General features: G+C 43.4%; 1 protein-coding gene across 26 annotated transcripts in view; it reads left to right on the top strand.

Moving 5' to 3' along the window:
• Positions 1-2,966: 2,966 nt before the first annotated feature.
• Positions 2,967-23,255, top strand: part of IKZF1 (IKAROS family zinc finger 1) — a 102,499-nt gene continuing 82,210 nt past the window's right edge. For 2 of the 26 annotated variants that reach the window (XM_033194266.1, XM_033194269.1), the window contains exons 1-2: positions 3,679-3,896; positions 18,882-18,935. In XM_033194266.1, the coding sequence (XP_033050157.1) occupies positions 3,767-3,896; positions 18,882-18,935 (184 nt within the window). In that variant the 5' untranslated portion in view covers positions 3,679-3,766. The other 24 variants (XM_033194287.1, XM_033194288.1, XM_033194272.1 and 21 more) reach the window with 22 other exon arrangements.

The raw sequence follows: 23,255 nt of genomic DNA on the forward strand, positions 1-23,255 counted from the left end.
AAAGGGAATAAAGTGAAAGTATTATCAAGAAGTGGGGAGAATTCATGTGTCAGCTACAGCCCATCCTTGATTCGAAACCTATAGGCAGAGATATGAATGGTCAGTAGTGCTAAAGGATTTCTGTGGTTCCTGCAGAACCAGAAGCCACTGAGGTGCCAAGACAGGGCCTTACAGATGTTTCAGGAAACCGAGCACCCAGAGGAGTGTCTTGCTCGGTTCACCAGGTGCTTCCTACCCAGGCACTGCCAGCAGGACAGTCCTAGTTCTGCACCAGCCCCCTGCCTCTCCTCTGTATCCTGCTCCTTCACCTCTAGTAGCAGGCAGGAGCCAGTGGACTATGCTTAGAAACAGCCAAACCAACGAGGGAGCCCAAGAAAAAGGATCGAGGACCCCTCGATCATTAGTTTTCAAAAACAGCAGAGGCAGAAGCTGGAAGTCATGAAAATTGGGAAAAAGAAACCAAAGAAGCAGTGTCTTTGTTGCAAGTTTCATCCAAGTCCTGGGTCTTTCTTCTCCTGCTCCTGTTCATTTTCAGATGAAATTAAATGAGTTCTCTTAGGTTAACATTATACAAAGATACAAATAATATATAAATAAAATAAAATTTTATTTTTAGCAAAAAAAAAAAACTTTTGCTGTTATTTAAAAATATTCTTGCTGTTTTCCAACCATCAGGGGAAACATGCACTTTTCATTGCTGTTAACAGATATTTTTATTGAAGAAAAATACAATTATGATAACAACTTCCATACATTATTTCATTTAATTTTACATAATTCTATCAAGACCATTGTGAAGTAGATATGCTCTGCAGATGAGAAACTGAAGCTCAGACTTTAAACAACTTGCCAAACACAGGTAGTAAGAAACAAAAGTATTAACCATATCATATCACCTCAATCATCCTTTTACCTTCCTTTGAAAGTAAAAAAACTCACTCTCTTTTGAAAATCCCATCCAGGCTCTACCTGGATAAAAGTGTCTAGTTGCCTGTCTTTCTATAGTGAGCTCTGAATAAGTAGCCTCTGATTAATCCTATAGGTGGTCTCTATTCTTTCAATAATACAGCCTCAAAAGAAGAAAAATTGGTGATTTAGCAATTATTGTCTGAATAAATTAAACAGTGTTTTATTTAACACTTTAACATTGTGAAGAGGGCAATATATGAATTAATATATAAATAAAATAAAACGGCTTTAGACATAAAATGAAAAACAAAAAACAGTTTTACATGTTTCAATTTCTCCCTATATGTTTTCCCATCCATTGTGCACTTTACTGTTGTCCCTAAGAGTTTGAACATTTGATTAATATCACCTCTCTGGTCCCTTTGAGTCTATCCACAGACCCCAGGTTACAATAATGTAAACTTGACTTCCTTTAACTCCACCCACTTGGGGGCAAAGGTAAGGCATGGTAACTTCAGCCTGACTGCTGTTTTGTTTTGTTTTTGTTTTGTGATAGGGTCTTGCTCTGTCGCCCAAGCTGGATTGATTGCACTGGTGCCAATCATGGCTCACTTCAGCCTCAAACTTCTGGGCTCAAGGGATCCTCCTGCCTCAGCCTCCTAAGTAGGTTGTTGGGACTGCAGGTGCATACCATGACACCTTATTTTTAAATTTTTAATACAAATGGGGTTTGATTTTTAAAGTTAAAATTTTTTTTATACAAACAGGGTCTTGCTTTGTTGCTCAGGCTGGTCTGGAATTCTTGGCTTGAAGTCATCTTCCCACCTTGGGCTCCAAACGCAGGTGTGAGTCACTGCACCCAGCCAAGGAGCCTGACTCTTCACAGAGCACTCCTCATCTCATTGGGACATTGGTTGGGTTAGCAGGGAATAACAGTTCCTACTTGGAGAGTACTCCTCTCTTTCAGGCATGTGGCAAGGTCTTCCATATGTGATCTACTTAACCCACAAACAACCACATCAGGAAGGTCATATTATCACCAATTTACAGATGGGGAAACTCAGGCTTCCAGAGATTAAGGACCTCAGTCAGATTCATAAGCCCAAACTATCTGGGCTCTTAACCCCACATGCTCCAGCCTCAGTGGGCTACATCTTGGTGAGATGCCTATGTTTTGGTCCACTGGTCCACTCCTGAGGACCAAGGCACAGGTTTAGAGAGACATACCAGGGACTAAAAGTACTTCTGCATCCAAGAAAAGAGGTGTCAGTGTCCCCTTTACATTGCTGGCCTCCCTCTGGGCCTTATACCTTATGTTTATTGCCTCATTTAATCCAGGTAAGGACTCTTTAGGATTGGTGGCATGTATTCTTTTTACAGACAAGGAAGATGACGCTCAGGAGTTTGGATAACCTGCCCAAGGTCACGCAGTGGAGGAGAGGACTAGAAGGTAAATCAATGCACCTTTCACTACCTTCCCCTTCTCCGGGCTGTAGCAGTGAGTTAACTGGCTCAGGCTTGCCCAGCGGAATGTCCTTCAGGACACACTGAGTACTGTAGTAAGAGCTGCATATGCGCCCAGGAAGAATGTGGACAGACACTGTGATTCACAGGTAGAAGGGCCTCCTCCCAGGGGCACCAGAGGCAGATCCTGTCTCTGGTGTGCCCCGGTCCCCGACCTGGAGGCCTCCTGGGCCAGGCCACGACCTTTCCCGGTGGCGATGGTCACCAGCCACGCTCGACTGCCCCGAAGGGACATTTTCTGCTTATTCCCTTGCCCGGCTGTGCCCTCCACCTGGAAGGCCTGTGCCCTCTTCGCCTGCATGTCCTACCCTGAGGAGGCTCCCTTGGTCTTTCATTGCTCTCCCTGCTGGTCTTCGCGCCTTCCCGAACCACCGCGCCCAAGCAGGGGCACACCCTCGGCCCTCTTCACAGGGCGCTCCTCCTCACAGGGGTGCCCGAGATTTTTATTCTGTGCCTTCCTGGTGGCTCCTAAAAGTCTGGAAGGGCAGGAGGCGCATCTCACTCCTCTGGGTCCCCTCCCCTAGCGCCTGGCGGGAGCCCAGGCTGCACGTGTGGAATTCATGACTTTTTCTCTCCTGCTCAAGCTGAACACACTGCTGGCTCCTGCTCGGGTGGAGCCCGGCTAATCAGAGTGAGGGGCTCCCCGTAGGGCGAAGGGGTGCGCTGTCAGAGGTGGCATTCCCGTTTTACGGAGACACACGGTGTCTTACACGCCAGGGAGAGGTCTGAGACGCAAAGAGCCGTCGAGCGGGCTGCGGGATTGCTTCGCTGTCACCTCCGCCTGCAGCCACCCTTCCGCACGCACTTGCGTGTGCACCCAGGCCAACATGGAAGGCGCCATCCTAACTTCTGCCGTGAGCAGGTGGGAGGGAAGAGAGACGAGAGGTATTCCATTGGTTGTCTGGGAAAATGAATTGCACCTTCCCCTCCCTTGCGGAGGATCAACTTTTCCCACCCCCTCGGGTGGGCACTCGCATCCTGGGGCCGGAGCCCGAACCCGGGAGCCAAGGGGCCCCAGTTCCAGGGACGTGAAGCTGAGCGCACAGCGGGCGCTCCCAGACACTGGGGAAAGTGCTTTACGGTGTCCCGAGTCCCTCGAGTCTCGCCAGCGGGGCCAGCGTGCGGGTGCCCCGAACGACTAGCGGCACCGGGTGCAGGGTGTCGGGCCCAGCGGCGCGCGTCCCCCTCCCTTTCCTGGGGGCCCGCACGTGTCGTCCGCGCCGCCCTCCCCCCCACGGGTTACGCGAGGGTCCCGCAGCCCGGTGGCCGAGCTGGGCTGCCCGGCCCGCGGGCACAGCGCCGGCGGCCGCATCCCGTGCGGGGCCGCGGCGCGATGCTGCGCTGGAATGAGGAAGCGCTGCGGCAAGGGGAGGGCCCGGGCGCGGTGCGCGCGGGGGTGGCGGCGGCGCGCCTAGGGGGCCCGGCGCGGGCGAGCGGGCTGCAGCCGGCGGCGGCGCCAGCAGGTACGGCCCGCGCCCGCCGCCGCCCGGGCGGCCTTTTGGGGGCTGAACCGGAGCCCGGCGCTGTTGCAAAGTTTTCGTGCGCGGCTTCGCTGGCCCGGACTTGCGGCTGAGACGGGCGCCGCGCGAGCCGGGGTACTCGTCAACGCCGGGGGGACGGGACGACGCGCACTCTCCGTGTCCGGCTCTGCGCCCCTCTGCGTGCCCCGCTCCGTGTACCGGAGCAGTGAGCGGGGAGGCGGCCGAGACTTGCGCGCAGAGCCGAGCCGGCTGCGGAGCAAGTGGAGAGGGCACCGCCAGCGTGGGTCACCCCAAAGTTTACGGGGCGGCAGGGCGCGCGCTCCGGCCACCCGCCGCTCTGGGCTGCAGCAGGTGGTAACGCGAGGGCGCGGCGGGGGCGGCCGACGCGGAGGGGGCCAGGTACGCGGCCCGCGGGCGGCGCTGTGTGCGCGGGGCAGCCAGTCGACCGGGAGCGCGAAAGCCGGGTCTGAGCCGGCTGGGGGCGGGGAGTGTGGCGGAGAAATGGGGAACATGCGAGTGAGCAACTTCAGGAAGTCATTGTGAAAGAAAGCTGGGAAGAGCTCCGCGGCCAAGTTAGCAGGACACTCTAACAAGTGCCTGCGCGGCCCGCGCCCGGGGCGGTGACTGCGGCGACCCCCCTGGGTCCCCGCGCAGCGCAGCCCAGCCTGGGCGGGACGCTCGGCCGCGGCGAGGCGGGCAAGCCCGGTAGGGCAGAGGGAGCCCCGGCTCCGAGGTTGCTCTTCGCACCCGAAGATCAGTCTTGGCCCCAAAGCGCGACGCACAAATCCACGTGAGTGTTTTCAAATTGAATTTCAATAGGAAAACTTGGGGTAACTGGTGAATTAAAAAAAAAAAAAAAAGTCAAGAAAGGCGGTAAGATTGGTAATCCCTGGTGTCGCTCCGGTCCGCCTCTCCTTTCTGAGGACAGTGAGAGCGTTGACTTCTGTCAAGCGTCTGCCGCTCTGCACTGTGCCAGCAGGTGCAGGACCAGGCCGGCATGGGACACTTCTGAGCAGCCCCACTGTCACCAGGAGAGGAGTTCTAGCTCCCAGCCATATTTAAATTTATATAGACCTACATATACCCACAGAAGTCAGCCTTTATAAAGTCGTGTGTAAAGAGTTTTCCTTGTATTTGAGCCGAGAGCTTTCTTTTTATACTATAAATATGATGAGATCGAGTCAGAACTTGATTTCTGCAAGAGAAGAATTATCCCGGCTTCGAAAAGTTAGTTCTTTTGCTGACCGCAGGTTTGGCGCTCAAGTCACCAAACCTTCTCAGGAAAACCCTTAGTAATATTAAGGCATCAGGTTACTTGCGGTTATGTTTGAAATGTATTTTAAATATTTGTCAAGCATCGCTGCTGATGCCTAAGGAACCTCGTGAAGGCTTGTTTTTCCTTCTAATTTGGAGGCACAGAGTATGGCATCTAATGACCGAAACCCGTAGCGATTCCATAGGGTCTGACAAGGCACAGCTTTCAAACGCAGCTTCCCTCTCTCTAGGGACTGCAGCCCACCCAGACTGAATTTCAATGCGGCGCACTCTGCTTAGGTTACCCACTCACAATTTCCCACTGCACCGCAGGCAGTATATTTCAGCTTTGAGATACCTTATTTTAAACTTCGAGACAAAATGGTGTTGAGGAAATGTCTCCTTACTAGTCCCATCAACTTCTGTTAAAAGAGGAAAATTTATGGAAGTTGAAAATACTGCGTATGATATTTAAACTTTCATAGAAATTCAAATGATTTTAAGGCCAGGTTCAGTTTGGTTGTGAGCTGAGTGGGGAGAGAAACCCACATAAAAATGTCCTGGGTCCTCTTGAGTTTATTTCTTTGTTTGAAGATGTTTGTTCAATGAGGTTTATTGTACTCATCTTTTATATGGAATTCTAAAAAGTAACAATTTTGTATTATTTATGTTAGAATGTGTCAATTATTTCTGTGACAAATCAGATCAAATTGGGCTGCGGCTTAAAATGTACACAAGGCAAATATTCATGACAAGAATATTCACCTTCTTATGCTGGCATCTTGTAAAAACGCAAAACACGTTAAAGAAATAATGTGTACACATACAAATGATGTCACTTTAAAAATACTACATTATTCTTGCTTGATAGAATGTATCTGATTTCAAATTTCGCCATGAACATATCTCATACCTTTTTTACATGAAAAAAAAAATGTGCTTCTGAGTCTTACAGTCAATCAGAGCTAATGACCAGAACATTTTATTGAACTCAATGGTCATGTTTTCTTCCCCTTTTGTTTCATGGTGAGAGTTGAAGGAAGGAGTTTAGAAACTCTCCAGTACTTGTTTAATTCATCAGTGTTCTAATTAGAGTGCTACCTCTTGGAAAACTACACACTCCCCTATTGCAGAAACATCATAGCAAAAATCACCCACCCTCAGGGTCTCCTGGAGACCACAAGGGCTGCAGATAAAAGTGTGGATGTGTTAGGTTTGACCCTTTTGAAAAGTTTTACACGGGCTCCTAAAGAGAAGATCAGCTGTGGCCGTTTGTAGCCATATCCTTTGTCAAAAAACTAATATTGTAGTGAATATATTGATTGGCTAAGAGGTCTAAAGCCCTGTTGTACTGCAGACCACTGTCTTCCTTGTTTGACTAGAGACTTGGAGTTTGAGAACAGTGGTTCTTTGGTTTGGATACATTTTTTGTTCTTGATTTGGATGTATATGTTTCATGCGTGGTTAATGTAGCATATTTTCAATATAAATGTCAAAATTTTTGAAATAGGAAAGAACTCTCTATTACTATATGTATACGTGCAGTTCAAGATTATGCCTATATTAACAGATACATGAAATAAAGAAATACCATGTACATATGCACACACACAGAGCATGCACGCAGAGTGGAGTAAGAAGCATGGGGCAGTGTGGAAGAGTTTTAACATCAAACAGACCTGAAATGAGTATTAAAGGCCCCCTTTATTTTTGAACTTTTACTAAAACAAGGTGGATTTCCCTATGTTATATAGTGGTGAATTTTAGACATAAATAACGTTTTTTGAGTGTTGCATAATTGTATGTATTAATGTAATGTAACTGCAGTTAACTAAGAATTCATCAAGGATAGCACTCTTTTGTGGCATTTTTTTCTTCCTCTATTGGAATTGTGAAATAATTTCACTATGAAATAAGTGTTGGTTCTTGTCATATTCTAAGGGAGATTGATGTAAGTGGCTCCACTCCAGCTTACAGAAGGTAAACCATGACCTTTTTGTGTTCTCTGAAAACGCTTGTCTTCCGATGCCTCTGTTTCTAAGACTGACAAGCACTCTGGGGTACTGTGACGCCTGCTTCTAGCAGCAGAGTTGCTGCAGCTCCTGTCCTGGCTGTGAACATTGTTCTCTGTCTGGTGTCTTTGCGTTCATAATTACAGAGACTTCTGCTCTATTCCATTTCATATTTGTGCTGAATAATCATTCCATTTTATGGGAGAAAATACAAGATGTAAAAGCAACAAGTGACCCATCCTTTGAAGCTTACAAGAAGAGAAACATAAATCTATTTCACATCTTAAAAATAGATGAGTTTTATTTTGCTCAAAAAGGGCACATGTACATTTTTGATCTAGGTCTTAGAAACATAGAGTTTCAGAGGATCAGCATTATACACACTGTCTCTCCCTCTCTCTCTCTCTCTCTCTCTCTCACACACACACACACAAACACTTAAAGTTCAGATGAGGAACAAGATAGGAATGAGGTTTTATTAGGGACGTAGAGCACCTAAAACCAAAGGATATCGACAGTAACAAAACTATTTTTACTGTGGTGCTGACTGAACACTCATGCTGGTATCTTCACGTGGACCATGGCTTTCTTGTATTTCTTTGCAGTTTAATAAATGACTTCATACCTCAGGTTACCTTTCCACATCTACTGGAATATATGTTTATGTCCTTAACGTTTCAGTGTCATCACTTTAGTAGCTTTAGTTTGAGTTTTTAAATGTTTGGTGATATTCCAACAAATATTTTTAAAACATTATGAAACCTTACAAAGTGCTGCATATTACAAGCGAGATACAACAGCAAACAGAAGAAGGTTTGCAGAAGGTTTTTAAGTGGCGAAGTTCGGGCCTGCCCATTTTGGTGTCTCCTTGGTGGTTACTCCTGAGAAGGGCCTGGAGGAAGAGTAACTGAGGCCTAATCTACAGGCAACTGCCAAATTGTTTCAGTTGACGTTTTTTCCCTCTCATGTTTGACTATGATAAATAGGTAGATGCCAGAGGAGTCTTCAGCCAACCACCTGTTAATAAACTGTTAAAAATGGTGCAAACCCTAGGTCACAGGTGTGGCGGCCATTTGTCCTGCCTGTTAACAGGCCTGGCCCTAATTCTTTTCTCCCATGGCCATTTCTGCCTTAGGGGAACTCACAATTCCTGTTGACTAAAAGAGCACCCTTTTCCACCACAAGCCTGACAAATCAGACGTCCACATAATTTCTGAACTCATTTTGGTTACGACAGGAAGCACAGGCTCCCTTCCTGTCTGTGTTTTCCTAAGAGAAAACGGTCTTCCCTCCTTTTTTGCATATTTGGCAAGTGGTTCCACCTTTCTCTGCACCCTGGTGGAGTGTGAAGGCAGCAGTGGAACCTTTTGGAGGAGGAAGAGGACACAGAGGCCCTGTAGCCAGGCACCAAGATCCCTCCCTGGTGTCTGAGTCTGAGGGAAACCGAGCACCCCTGGGTCCTCAAAGTCTGGATTTGTGTGGAAAAGGCAGCTCTCACTTGGCCTTGGCGAGGCCTCAGTTGGTTGGTGAGTGCCACATGGTTTCTTTGTGTACTTGCATGGATTGGAATAGCCAGTGTGTTCTTCCCTCTTCCCTGCTGGTGTTTCCACAGTGGGTGGCCTGAACCCAGAGCAGCTGCCCATATCCCTGTACAGGCCACCTGTCTCGGGTGATGGAGAGCATCATTATGCTCCGTCTGCATGCTCTGCTTTCGGATGGCCCCATGCTCCACCTCCTGATAGCTCGTGGCACGGGGCCACGGCTTAACGAATGGCTGAAAATGGGTCCTAATTAGTGGAAAAGTGCTTTCTTCATATTTTCTCACTCAAGTGTGCAGTGATTTATTTTTCTTATGCAATCATCTCGCTGCTAAAGTAAATCTGACTGTCTTCCCGCCATTTCACACCAAAAGTTAACTCTAATGGGTAGGAGGTTAGGTTCGTTGAGAGACCAATGCAGTAAGAAGAGGGGACCCAATGTGGGCTTGTCTGTCTGGTCTTCCTCTCTTCCTTTTTTCTTCCCTTCTCTTCTGTGTCTTTCCCTTCCTTCTACTTGCCTTTCCTTTCCTGTCCTTCCCTTCCCTCCCCTCCCCTCTTTCTTTCTATAATTGGTGGGGGTTTTGCACAGACTGTCGAAACACTAAGAACTGCGTAAAGTGTTTTCGAATGGGCTTACACGTATTGAAGTAGATTGTTATGCTCCAACTTTGAGATCACACACTAAAATCTATACCTTTAAAGCCTTTTCTGTTAGTTTGAAACTATTTGAAAATGAACAATGTGGTTTAGATTAGAGTCCTGTTCTGAAGCTAGGAGTTCCACTATGAATATTGATTTATCAGTTTTTGATAAATTTTTGTTGTTATACCAGATTTTCACTGGCAAACCTAGAACAAATAAAATTCCACGTAAGATACTTCCCTAGACCTAACGGGAAAAATGTTTAATTTAGAGTCTAGAAGAAATGAGAATGAGGAATTGACCTTTTGTAAGCTTACTTCTGAGGCACTCTGAAGTGAGTTCCAGTGCTTTTAATGGAAACTAGAGAGAGCCAGCAAACCCCTAGTGCGAGCCCCACTTTTAACCTGAGAAAGTGACCTTTACCTCCTCCTCTGTGCTGAGTTTTGCGTAGGGCACAAAATTAAGCCGATATTCAAAGAGATTCACTGCAAAAACATATTGATAAATTGTATATTCCATTTCATTAAATTAAAAGCATACTGCTAATTATCTCAGGTTGTTAAACATAAGGCAATTAATTATTTTAAAAATTGGTAGGAAGTTGTGAGTACTTTTGCAGTATGTTTTCCCGCTTTAGTATGAGGTTGTATATATTTGCTTGAACTTAAAGAATTTTCGCTTTAAGATTAGACAATGTTTTGTTAAAGAAATGAAATTTGCTAAAAAGGAACATGTAAAGTGAAACATTAAAAATAAATAATTTCAGCTTACTTAAGAGCTGCAGAAAAATCTGACTGCAGTGTTTAAAATGAATTTTCCCACATTTTGCTCTCTTATGGACAGGAGCATTTTCTGTCAGGTTATAAATAAAGATATGCCCATTTTTGTAGCCCCACAAATGAGGAAGTTGTAAGGTCTCTGAGGTTTTACTGATGAGCCCCCTCCCCCTGGGTTTGCATGAAGAGATCATAGGCCACAAGTAAAGGACTACAAAATGGGATCTAAACTATCCTGGTGGGGCCTGATTCCCACGTTTCACATGGACCTTACAATGTGATGAATGGTTTTGGTATGAGGGTGTTAAGAATGCTTCCAGATTTGGGTTACAGGACAGCCAGTGCTGAGCTCCCTATTGCAGAACAAAATAGGAATCTAGAACTTTCTTGCTAACAGGATCCAGCTAAAACACCAAGTTAGATTCTCAAATGATGTTCTTTTCTGTCATTATTTGATTGTTGTCAGTAGCAGTTATTGTTACCAAGTTATTGATGTATTTATTCTTCCCTTTGCCCTTCTGAGACACAACTCATTTTGACTTCAGTGGACCCCCTCAAAGGTGGGATGATGAGCAAGGTGAATTTCCAAAGTAAAGCTACTAAGAGACCAAACTACAATTTAAGGAACCTGATTTTTTAATCAAATTCTATGTACTGTGGGCATAGTTCAACATAGATTAATTTCTTATAGTTGTTATGAAAAAAATTTCATCTCAATTGATAGCTGATAATTTTGTGGGTATCGTAAACAAAATGGAGGTCGGAATTCAGTCCCTTGGGGAAAATTTCCAGTTAGTCTGGAAACCAAGTGGCTTTGGCCTACCCAAGTTTGAAGACAGCAATCAGGATGTCTGCACCTTTTCATCCTCTCTGGAGCAAAGACTAAATGCCCATTATTGTATATAGGTCAGGCCAAAGCAGCCTTTTATATTGCAAGGAATAAGAGGTAAATCGTTATATGTGCAGCAATGAATCCCCTAATGCGTTTATTCTAGAGCGCATGTTCTCTCTGTATGTATAGGTAGATTTTGTAGATCTTGTCTTACCACCTGCTGATGGTAGATACTATATCTAAATAAGATGAAGAAAATTTATAGTACCTAGGAATGTGTCCTCAGTGGGCAAATCAATCAATCATGATTTCAAGTTATTTTTAATAAATATACACATATGGGTTCATAAACAATGGGATGTTCCTGTGAAGATCTAAATCATTTTACTTCTTTGGGACTAAATAAAATGTAGCGCTTCCCAAATAAACTCACACAAGCACTTATTTTAATAGAAGTCAAATGGCTTTGCAGAAACTTCAATTTTGCAGGTGCATTGTTTGAAATGTTATGGGTATGCAAGTGGATTTCTCTATTATGTAGAGTGTTAAGTATGAGTCTCAAAATGTCCACCTGAAATGATTTACTTGTACGTTAAGATAATTTCACTGCTAAGAAGGCAAGATAAAGCATTCTTTGTGACACCATTTGGCCTTGCTGAGGGAAAAACTTACTGTTATAACTTTGTGTTTATCTATCTTTAAAAAAAAAATGAAGGAAAAAAACTTTGAAAATAGTGGGAACACAATTCTTCCTGGGCTCCTGTGTCTCTTGATCTTATTATAATAAATTACCAAAAAAAGAAAAAAGTGACCTGGGGCATATCTGTGCAGACCCTTCTTTTGGAGGCAGTTTCTGTGTTTTTTAAAGCTGTAGGTTCTATTTTCATTGCACTTCATATTGTTGCACAGCTCCTGGCCATGCATGAAGGTCTTCTGAAATCGGTAGGAGGGCAGAAGAAAATGATTCTAAATTTAGATTTTTTTAACTTAAATGATGAAGTGTGAAATGCCATTTATATTTGAGGAAGCTACCTAGGAAGTGGCTGATGTCCATGGCCCAAATCAGAAGAGGGCCTGTAAAAGCCTCTGTCAATTTTGACTATGTATGCTTATCCCATGGTTGCTCAATAAACAGCAGTAGTAGTTTGAGAGTGGATGGTACAGTAGTATAGACAGGAAGCCTCTCCTCTCTGTGTGAACCGTGCACCCCTACGAGAGGGTAGAGATGATACAATATGCCTGTAACGTCAGGACAGACAGTCATGGCCAGCTTGAACTCCAGCTCTGGGCTTCTTGCAGCAACAAACGTGAACACAAAGGACTGTCTCCAACTCCACTTTCTCTATTTTTAAAACAACTTTTTGGATACAGTATCTGCCATCATTTCTTATACCTCACTTAGAAACAGGTGGCTCCACTGTGGCATTTAAAATGTTCTGTTTCTTTTCCCTCTGTATCAAATACCTCTTTACTAAGAAAACATTCAAATAGCATAGTTTTTAACTGTGTTTTGAAAGGTTTCCTTAGTTCCCTTTGACCCTTCCTCTTTTGCATATCAGTTCCTGGCCATAAAAATAAAAAATGCTAGGACAGAATTGCACATCTGAGCTGATTTGCCCTCAAAAAGTTTCACAGTGGAACAAACCGCAGGAGGAGTTTTCTGTGGCTCAGTTAAATGTCGGGGGAGGGTGGTGTGAAAGCCAAATTGGATTCCTGCTTTCCTGTTTAAATCTTGTTTTTCATTGTTATTTGCACCAGCAATACTCTGTGGAATAATCACGAAAATGTGTAGATTGGCAGCTAATTTTTGAAAAATGAAAAGAATCAGAAATGAAATAAGAGTGCTGAGAAGTTTTTATGTTCTCTCAACCTGTTTTGTCAAATTGTTACGAAAACCTATAAGGTCTCTTTGACTAGATACAAAGACTTTGCATATTGCCTTAGCTTTCTCTTGAAGCATTTCCTTTTTTAAAATACAGTGTAATTCACAGTGATATGATAGATTTGCAAAAGTAAAATCTACCAGTCTGAAGATGAAAGGACTTGTCTCTTAGCAGGAATAATGGGTTTTATTAAAGAGGTCTGTGACCTAAGGCATTTTAAATAAATTACAGACTTGGTCCATGGCCCCCCGCCCCCACCATGTGTCTACTTCCTTCAATATAAGCATCATTGAGTATTTAAGGAAATAACCCCAAATGTAACTCTAGTGTGGCTTCACTTGTCAGGGAGGAAAAAGTAAATAGCATACATTTGGCCAAATAACCAGAAGTTTACTGTAGAAGTTTTATGATGAAATTTGCCTTCATTGCAGAGTATTACAAAGATCATATTTAGTTTCTGGCAGTATGTAAGTAGCATCCATCCTTATCTGTCATGCATTTGGAGTGCGCGACCCCTGCACCAGGCTGCAACATTCTGATGGGCAAGAGTGCTAGAAAGAAAGAGGCATCACCATCAGACTACACGGGTTCAAGTCTCAACTCTGTTGTGGATTAACTATGTGACCTGGGGAAAGCTATTGCTCTTAGCCTTGGTTCTCTCTTCTATGAAATGGAGATAATAATGCAGATGCCTTGGGTTTAATTGGGAGAGTTAAAGACACGTGTACATATTTATCAAGTAGGTGTTGAATTCTAGCTCTACATTGGACACTATGCCGGGTGCTCAAATAAACAAGTGGACAAGACAGACATCACCCACGGTCTTTGTGAGGCTTAACCATTTGCCTCTTCAATGCCAGAAACTTAGTAGGTTGCTTAGATAAAGCCAGGGAGTACCAGTATCCTTTTGTTTGCAACCTTTTCCTGGCACACTCAAAGTATTCAATACATGTTATGAAATATCTCAGGACAAAGAGTCCCCCGTAGAGTACCAGTGGAGAGGGAAGGCATTTGCCTAAAAATGAACCAACAGAAAGACACTGTAAGGCAGCTGTTTTAAGTCTTAGGGAACTATAATTTTTTTCTTTTTCTTTCTTTTCTTTTTTTTTCTTTTTTTTTTTTTTGTCTCCCTCTGTCACCCAGACTGGAGTGCAGTGGTGCAGTCTCAGCTCACTGCAAGCTCTGCCTCCCGGGTTCACACCGTTCTTCTGCCTCAGCCTCCTGAGTAGCGGGGACTACAGGTGCCCACCACCACGCCCAGCTAATTTTTTGTGTTTTTAGTAGAGACGGAGTTTCACGGTGTTAGCCAGGATGGTCTTGATCTCTTGACCTCGTGATCCACCTGCCTCGGCCTCCCAAAGTGCTGGGATTACTGGCGTGAGCCACCACACCCGGCCAACTGCAATTTTTTTTAAAGCTTGTAGAAGTACTGTGTGCTACCAACAGATAGGCTAATTTTGAGTGACCCTCAGTACTTTGTACAGTTAATTTGGCATGCTGTGTACTTAGTGGCTTTTTAATAGCTATAAATTTGGGCTGCTAGAAAAGTGGTAAAGTTGTGATTCTTGACAGGCATCTATCTGCATTTTAATTTTTACTTCATTTGTCTAGACTCAGCTTGTCAGAATTATGGGAGAGACTCCTTGTGTCGGGGCAAGCACTGTGAAGAGAGGTATTCACTGTCAGAAAAGAGAGGGGAGTTGGAGGCAGCTCAGAGGCCTGAGACCCGCCTCCACAGGGGCCCCAGCAGGCTTGGCGGGGCTCTGGTCAGACTCTCCTCTGGGGTGCTGCAGTTAGAATGAGTTTACTTCCCAGCCAGGCTTGCCAAGGCTCCTCACCTGGAAGCAGCAACTGCCCAGGGCTGTTGGATGTTTCTCCCCAGGGAACAGCCAGGTCCCAGTCCTGCCTCAGTGTGGAAGGAGGAAAGGCAGGGTCCAGAAAGCTGTTTCAGGACAGGCCCAAGGTCCCCCAGGGACGCCTTGCAGGGTCTGTGAAGGCTGTAAGTCAGCACTGCCCACACAGCCTGGAAGAGGCCCCTGTGCTGTGGACTTGCCCGGTTCCTAGTCCAGCTTCTGCTCCTCCTTTGTAAAGTTATGGATATGCTAATAGTTTATAACTGAAACTAGGAAAGTAAGTCCTATTTGACACTGTTTGGTCAGAAAGAGGGAGAGAAAGGAGAAGGGCGGAGAGAGACTGAGAGAGAAACAGTCTCTCTCAGACAAAGGGAGGCAGAGGGAGGGAGGGACAGAAAAAGAGATGGGAGGTAGGTGTGGGAGGAGGGAGAGATGCAGAAGGCAGAGGAAAGACAGACAGAGATTTAGACCTTCCAAGTCAGTGAGCAGTCCAGAATGGGAGCGGAGGGTGCCTGATGGCTTGTGACTGCAGACTCCACTCCCTGCTCCTAGAGGCACAGCCATGGACAGCTTCTGTCACGTTGGCCCTGCACTTAATCTCTGCATCTATTTCCCCTTATGCATGATTCAGAACTACGTGCTCCAAAAAAACAGTAAAAGCATTCATGTTCATAAGAATTGCACAGGTGAAAGGTAGTTTGCTGATATTGTTGTATTTTCTATTGATTCTTTTAGCTCTTGCCTGAAATTGTTTGGGTTTCCCAGGCAAAGTAGAAAACTGCAGTACGTTTCTGTGAAATAATTATTCCTTCTGGCATCTCCCTTTACAGACCTACTGATCTTGATTTTTCATTTAGGTGAAAGTTTGTGAAAACATACCATTAGTTTGCTTTTGTGATTAACTCCTTTTACTGAACGTAAGCTCCTTTTAAGCTGAAGCGATATCAAGCTTAAATTCCGTTTTACTTGGCACTCTGTGTTTCTTCCATGTGGGAGAAGAGGGACTCAGTAAGTGCTTTGTAAAATACACAGCCAAAGTGATGCACGTGCTAACAAAAGAGTGTGACAGGACGTAAGTGCCCTTCTAGACACTTCAGGCTCCCCTTTGTAAGCTGTCTTGGAAGAGGCCACGTTTCCTTTCCCTCAAACAGTTTCTCATTGTTTGATTATTCTTTTAGCCTTTCTCTGGAAGCAAAGCCACTTTTACGAGAAAGTCACTGCTTTTCATCTCAAGAGATGCAAGTTTGGAGTTTGGGGAAGCTTTCAGGAGCCCGTCAAGTCATCCTTTATGATGTCAGACGAGTCAGGCCATGGAATTCACAGGGCTCAGTGCAGACTGAAAACTCGAGGCCTCTTGTTCAAAAATTATTAAAAATTTTGGTGAACATCACACCAAGCAAAGAGATCCCCTAAGCACCAGCCCCCAAGCAACTGCACTCATAAGCCCATGAAGCCCCCTGCCGTCAGAAACAGTCTGGTTGAAATTGTGTATGAACTTGGAAGTGAGGTGGATTGCAAAACAGGTCTCCATGCTGGGGCAGGAAGTGGTGATAGGGCATTGAGTGGAAATGTCCAGCAGGCCCACGTACGAAAATGCAGAGCTCTCTGCCTCTTGCAGACTTGGCTGCTAACCATAGACTCACTCCAGGAAGGTGCTCACTGTGGTGTGATCTGCTGCCCATCCCCAGCTCCCTCCAGGAGACTGGTGCGGGGACTGTTTGCAAATGACTGCAAAAGTAAGAAGGTTCCCACAGAGCAGAGCTTGATTTGGGGACCAGCTGAGGACAGTTTGTCAGGATTCTGGCTTGAAACTGTTCTCACATCTCACCCCCTGAAAGGACGAGTGTGTCTGGAGGACTTAGCATCGATCACCTCTGTCTCCATGCAGCAAACTCAGAGGCTTAGCCCACATTCTACTGGAAGGGCGTTTGCCAATGGTGCTTGGGTGGAAGAGCCTTGACTGTGCCTTAGGAAACATCTTTTTTTAAAAAATTGAAAATAACTTGAGTATGCAACTATAGGGCATTGGTTATATAAATCAGTTGAGTAGTGTGTAGCCAGTAAAATAATGATGGTGGTGTATATTTGTTAAATAAAAAGATATGTGTAGTATTAAATTAAAGAATATTTTAAAACAGTATATTTGTAATCTGTTTGGTGTTCTCTTTTTGTAAAAAGCACAGAAATAAATATACAGAAAAAAATAGTAGTCCTAAGTGGTAGAAATTATGAGCATTTTCTTGCCTTTAAAAAAAGTTGTAAAAGATTGTATCATTTATGTAGCAAAAAGTTTAAAGTCATCATTCTAACAATTTCGTGTTGGTATAGTTGCTGTGACAAGATTTAACTTCTGTATGCTTCACCAACCAATACAGAGGTATTTAAGACCTGGTGTGTGATAGGCCACACTAAAATACTATACACATCTTCAGAAAGCTAAAGAACTAACTTCTAACACCCTGTATTAGTGTGGCACAGCTATTACAAAGATTTTTCTCATTTGAGTCTGTCTTGTTTCTTTATCATTGTTTTGACAGTTTCAGAAGAATCATGGCTTTTCCCCTTTTATACAGTAAAGGTATCTGAGAGTCTTGACGTATTGCTTTTTGGAAATGCTTGTGCTGGTCACATGCTTGCATCTGGGCTAGTGTGTCTGGCTTCCGTGTGCTGATGGATGCTTACTCTGGTTTCTGAAATACTTTTTCTGTACAGTGGCCACTGGCTGTACTCCTAAGTCACACACCCACCTTGAAAATTCATGCCACTTTTAGAAATAGATAAAAATCCCTCCCATCCAGAAAAAGTGACTAAAGTGACTATCATGTATATCCTCATCATGACTAATACTGATATTCCTGAAATTGAACATAGATATTCCATATGTACCATAAAAGGTATTAAAGGTATATGGAGTGATAGATATATATAACACTTCTACCCTCACAGTTTTCAGCCTAATTGAGAGGGTAAGGTCCCTGAATCATCCATCAGTTTTCAGATCTCCGCTGAAGCAAGCCACAGCTCAGATCCACACACCTGAACCAGAGACAGAGGTGGCCAAAAATAAAAAGGGGTACAGGGGGACAACTTGGTTTAGAGTCAACAAATAGACTGTATTTTCTGGTTAGTGAAGGAGCTATCCTGAAATTCATTTATCACAGCATAAATAAGCAGATTTCCTTGAGGTCACCTTCTGCTGACCATAGCTTTCTTATCTGTGGAGCTGCCAGCTGTCATCCACTTCGGGGCACCTGAGACTGCTGAGTGGCAGGCCAGGACCCCAAGGGCGAAACACAGCACACCTTTTTGTTTCTACTCCACTGACCCTGGGGTTCTCTCCCTGGTGTTTGTGGCTTGTAGTGCACTCTGTGGAACATTCAGTGTGGCCATCGAAGGACAGCATCTTCCCAGTTGTTTCTTTCTTTTTTTTTTTTTAATTTAATTTAAACCAATCTGAGAAGCCAGCCATCTGTCAGCAAAACAGGAAGGCTTGGGCTCTCTCCTGGGCTCATTTTGCTGCCGTCGTGAGCTTCACTTCTCTCCGTGTAAGAGTGCTGGTGAAGGCTGAGGCAAGGGCCCAGAAAGATTGAGGGACAAAGACAGGAGCGCCCGCATTGCCCATCTGCCAGGCTGGAGGTGTATTCATTATTGATGGAGGTAGTGCAGTTGCTGCTCAGATATGCAGCCCTGCCTGGGTAAATGAGACATTCTTCAGCAAATTGCTTCGTTTTTTGATTGCTGATTGTACGCGTGTCACCAAGCTGACTCAAGGTTCATCGATGCATGCTCAGTAAATTAGAAAGAACATAACTATGGATCAGCCAAGAGAATGAATTCTGTGCCTACAATGACCCAGGGCCATTTAATTTTCTGCTTAATTTTGTTGCAGTCAGTTTGCATTTTGGGTTATTATGCAGTAGGAAATTAACAATAAATAACAAATTTGGTCCTCCTGTGCTTGTAATGATATTTTTATAAATCTTTGTAATGCTGTTTTTAAAAGGATCAAGGTCTGTGCCAGTCTGATACTCCGGCAAGTATGTGAGGAGGAAAATGCATTATTCTTGCTAGATAACCTTGTTGTTAAATAGCATAGGGGTTCTTTATCTCTCTCTCTCTTTCTCATATCTTATTGGTATTTTTGCTTTAAACTAAAATCCCTTCCTCTCTTTCTCAGATAACCTGAGGACAATGGATGCTGATGAGGGTCAAGACATGTCCCAAGTTTCAGGTGAGACCTTATGAGATACCCATGTGGGAAGTTCATGAGAAAAGTTTCCCTGGGGCCAGAAGTCAGAGTGCTTGGTATGGCCATGGGGGAGGACTAGCGGCTGTTCTGCAAAAGAAAAGACAGTGATGGAAATTGCCTGAGTGTTTCCTTCACCCGTTACAAATTATCTCACTTTGAGAATCTGAACGGAAAGTCTCCAAGATGAAATTAGTTTTACTATTAAACCTCAGGAAAGAAAAAACTGGGAAGAGTTACATACATATTTGTACTGTTGGAAGGAAAAATGGCTGATTGGTCTGCCCTAAAACCCAAACACATGCCAATGATGGTACTTAGAGAGAGAGAGAGAAAGAAAGCTTGAAAAATATAATTGTTGGGCACAGTCGTTGACTATTTGTTCATCAAGCGTGGACACAACATGGCTCCCCTTTGCCATATATCTTTTCAAGCCATATTGGACATAGCTCTTCTCATCCAGGAGACCCAGGAAGTGGAGAAGTCTGTAGTAGGAAAAGCCTAAGGGTAGGTCACAGACTGACCATTTGGCAGTAGTGAGGATGGACAGCCAGCCAGTCCAACAAAACCGCACAGTTCCCCAATGCATGGACGTGGGAAGACAGCTTTCTGTCTGGCCCTGTATCCAGAGGCGTCAGGCCCAGTAGTGGCTTTCACGGACTTTGGGGTTTTTGGTATTTCACATTTTTGAGCCTCACAGACTCACAACCAGCCCCAGAGGCTGATCTCTGTTTGAGAAAGGTCTCTCAGTGGCACCTTGCCTTGGCTGAGCACCCTTGTGTTTTGAAGTTTCTATGGGATTGCACAAGTCAGTGCTCCTGATGAAGACCAGGACCTGTGTGTGGCTGCTCCCCTGTTGGCGGCTTCCCTGGAGAAGATGCAGGAGACGATCTTCTGAGTTCCATGGAACTGGAGATAGATCTGCCAATCACAGGCTTCCTTCTCCACCACTCCATAGCCGTTCTATTCATGTTTCAGGTTTTGGACTTAAACTCTCCCAGATGTAAAGAACAAACAAAGGGCTAGCTTATTTTTCCTTTAGAGTTAGGCTTTGTATTTATTACAATATAATTTCCACATTCTTTCTGTACATTTGTATCTTAAATATACTTCTCTGTTTGTATATCATTGAATATTTTCACTTAATTTTTAACTTTTTTTAATCGACACAAAATAGTTGTGTACATAGACACAAAATCATTGGGTGCATAGTGATGTTGTGATACAATACAATGTATAGTAATCAGATCAGGTAAATCAGCGTATTCATCATCTCAAACATTTATCGTTTCTTTGTGTTGGGAACATTCAACATCTTCCAAGTATTTGAAACTATATATTATTGTTGACTACAGTCATCCTGCAATGGTGTAGAACACTAGAACTTATTCCTCCTACCTAGCTGTAATTTTGTTTCCTTTAACAAATCTCTCCCTATCTTCCCCTCCCCCAATCTTTCCAGTCTCTGTTAGCCTCTGTCCTGCTTTTTACTCTGATGATAGCAGCATTTGTTAGTTTCCACATGTGAGTGAGAATATGTGGCATTTTAACTTTTACAATGTGGTATACAGGCACTTCATGGTACAGTTGGTAAAAGTGAAAATGTGTCCAAAAGTTTGTGATTATCTATGTAAACAAAAATGGTATAAATCAAAATATCAATTTTGCGTTGAAGAACTTACCTTAGAGGTACATTCTCACAAGTGCACAGAGCATTTAAGCATTTGTTCACTGCAACATTGTTATCAGTATTTTAAAACTATGGTACATCCATGTACTTCCACATACAGCTCTTAAAAATAAGGAGGATGTGAATGAACTAGTATGAAAAGAAGTTCAAATACATGTGAAAGTGAGAAAAGCATGGTTCTGGATGGTATGCAAAATATGATCCCGTTCTTTAAAAAGAAAATAAATTACATACACATACACATTTTCTATATGCTTGCCCATAACGTTTAGGAAAATTCTAAAGTGATATTTATTAACCTGGACTTCCTCTTGGAAGATTGATGGTACAAGGAAGGGGATGAGTTAGGGAAGAGGAGGAGAAGAAGGAAAACTTTGCTTTTCATCTTCTGCCTTTTAGCATTATTTGAATTTATTTTCCTTAAGCATATACTTTGTTTCTTAAACAAAAAAGCACAGCAGCAAAAAACTAGTTAAATGGGAAAAAAGCAGTTTAGCTCTTTATAGCCTCTCATTTGGCTTCGCCAGCCTCTCACTGCAGCCTAGGAGAGCTGGTCTGGGAAACGCTGGTAGATGAGGACTGTGATCCTCACTCACGGAAGAGGATCTCATTCACTGGGTTTGCTGACTGTGACTAGAAGTGATTAGAGTGTCAAGAAACCCAAACATGTTAAAAATTTCCAGAGGCCAAAAAGATGCTTTCATTGTTCTGCTCTTCTTCTTTTCCTTGTCGCTTTCACTTTGGGTAGCTTCTAAATTGGTATTTTGCGTGGTGTATTTAAAGAAAATGAGACCCCTTTGGCCAATGCAGGGGTCTACACTCTGATATTCTAGAGTCAAAGCTGAATGCTGACACCTAGGGATTCATCTCTAGAATATTTCTATAAGGAATACTCAGTATTCTGATCTCATAACTTAGTAACAAAACTAACAAAAGCCTGATTCTCCTCTGGTAGTTTTCTTGTCTTTACCATTATACAAAATAAGTAATTTGTTCTGCAATCTAATTGTTCAAAGGATAGGGTAGCTGGGGGCGGGGACAAGAATAGAGACCTTATTACATAAGACTTCCTGAAAAAGGAAACTCTGTTTTTGTTTGAAATGATTTGGTCTGAAATTTAGTTTGTGTACACTTACCAAAGGGATTCCTATTTCTAAAACACTCATAGTACTTTTGATTTCTGTTAACCTTTGAGCACTCTACGTAGTGATGAGAGAACTTAAAGAGTCATGTCACTTTTAGTAAAGAATCAAAGAATATTTTTTCTACTTCTTGGAGTTTGATCTCTGCTTCTCCAGTTAAAACCAGTGTTTGTTTTTTCGTTTCTAAAGTTGGAAGAAATAACACTTAGTTATGGCATAAGGACGTACATTTAACCAAATAGGAGTTGACATTCTTGACAAGAAATCTTATCAAGATTATGTTATAGATTATAAGAAACCTTATCAAGAACATGTTCCTAAATCATCCTCTTTCCCCATAAAATATTCATGTATCAGCAATTTCATCGGATTCAACCTAATGTATGTGAAATGCTTGATAAACAGATAAATACTTAATATCTGTCTTTTTTCAAAGCACTGGGTTCTTTGTTCCTTGAGATGTGTAAATGTGGGCTATGCCCTGGTTTACAGTGTCTCACAGATGTGTAGTAGTAGACACTCCGTAAGCGTTTACTGACTTGAAGTCACCGAGTATTGAGAAAGTGCTATTGATGGACTTGGAGGAGAGCATATCTAAAGCAAGCTACCCTTTCCTTTAAGGCACATCTCACTAATTCTTTGGGTAAAGCCTATTTTTTCTTTCTTTTGTGTTGTTGGCAGTCTTTCCAAAATACGTGTTATACCTATGCATTATTTTTTGGTTTGGTTTCTAAAGAGTCAGCCGGTAGGAAAGTAAAGGATATGGGAGTTGAGAGACGTGCATCAGCATCCCATCTCTGCCTCCCACGATGGGACCTGAGACAGTTATTTTTGCCTCCTGGACCACTATAGCATCATCTGTAACAGGAGGGACTTGAGCCAGTTGATCTCTAAGATTCCTCTGGCACCTGTGACCCTAAATATATATTGGATATTGGCTTAATGCTATTTGTAGTGTGGTTTTTTGGGGATATGGGAACCAGAAGTACACCCTTAGATATATATAATCTGCTTACGTAAAGAAGGTTTGTATATATTGCAGTGTAAATGGGAATATTTTATCAAGTTAAGCATAGTAAATCACATTGATTAAATGCTTTGGATTTACCAAACATTACCTGAAGTGTTTTCTCATTTCAACCTCACAAGGACCCACAGAAGAAAGTACAGTTATCATTTCCAACCTGCAGGGAGCTGAGACTCATGGAATTTAAGTAACTAACCAGAAGTCCAGTAGGGAGTCAGAGATGGCTCTGGGGTGGGATCCCCACTTGGACCCTAGAGTGCAAACTTCTCCACTACTTGATAGAGTTGGGATTCTATATTTTGAGCTTGTATTTACCCAGAGAATTATGTCCTCTTGGTCAATTGTATATAATAAAACCCCATGCGTTTGGGAAAGGGGATCACAGAACTTTGTCGAGTGAATTATACTCTACTTGAGAAATTATTTGCTTACAGTTTATAAGCTAA

Source organism: Trachypithecus francoisi, unplaced genomic scaffold (genome assembly GCF_009764315.1).
Source record: "Trachypithecus francoisi isolate TF-2019V2 unplaced genomic scaffold, Tfra_2.0 Lachesis_group4, whole genome shotgun sequence".
NCBI classification, from domain to species: Eukaryota; Metazoa; Chordata; class Mammalia; order Primates; family Cercopithecidae; genus Trachypithecus; species Trachypithecus francoisi.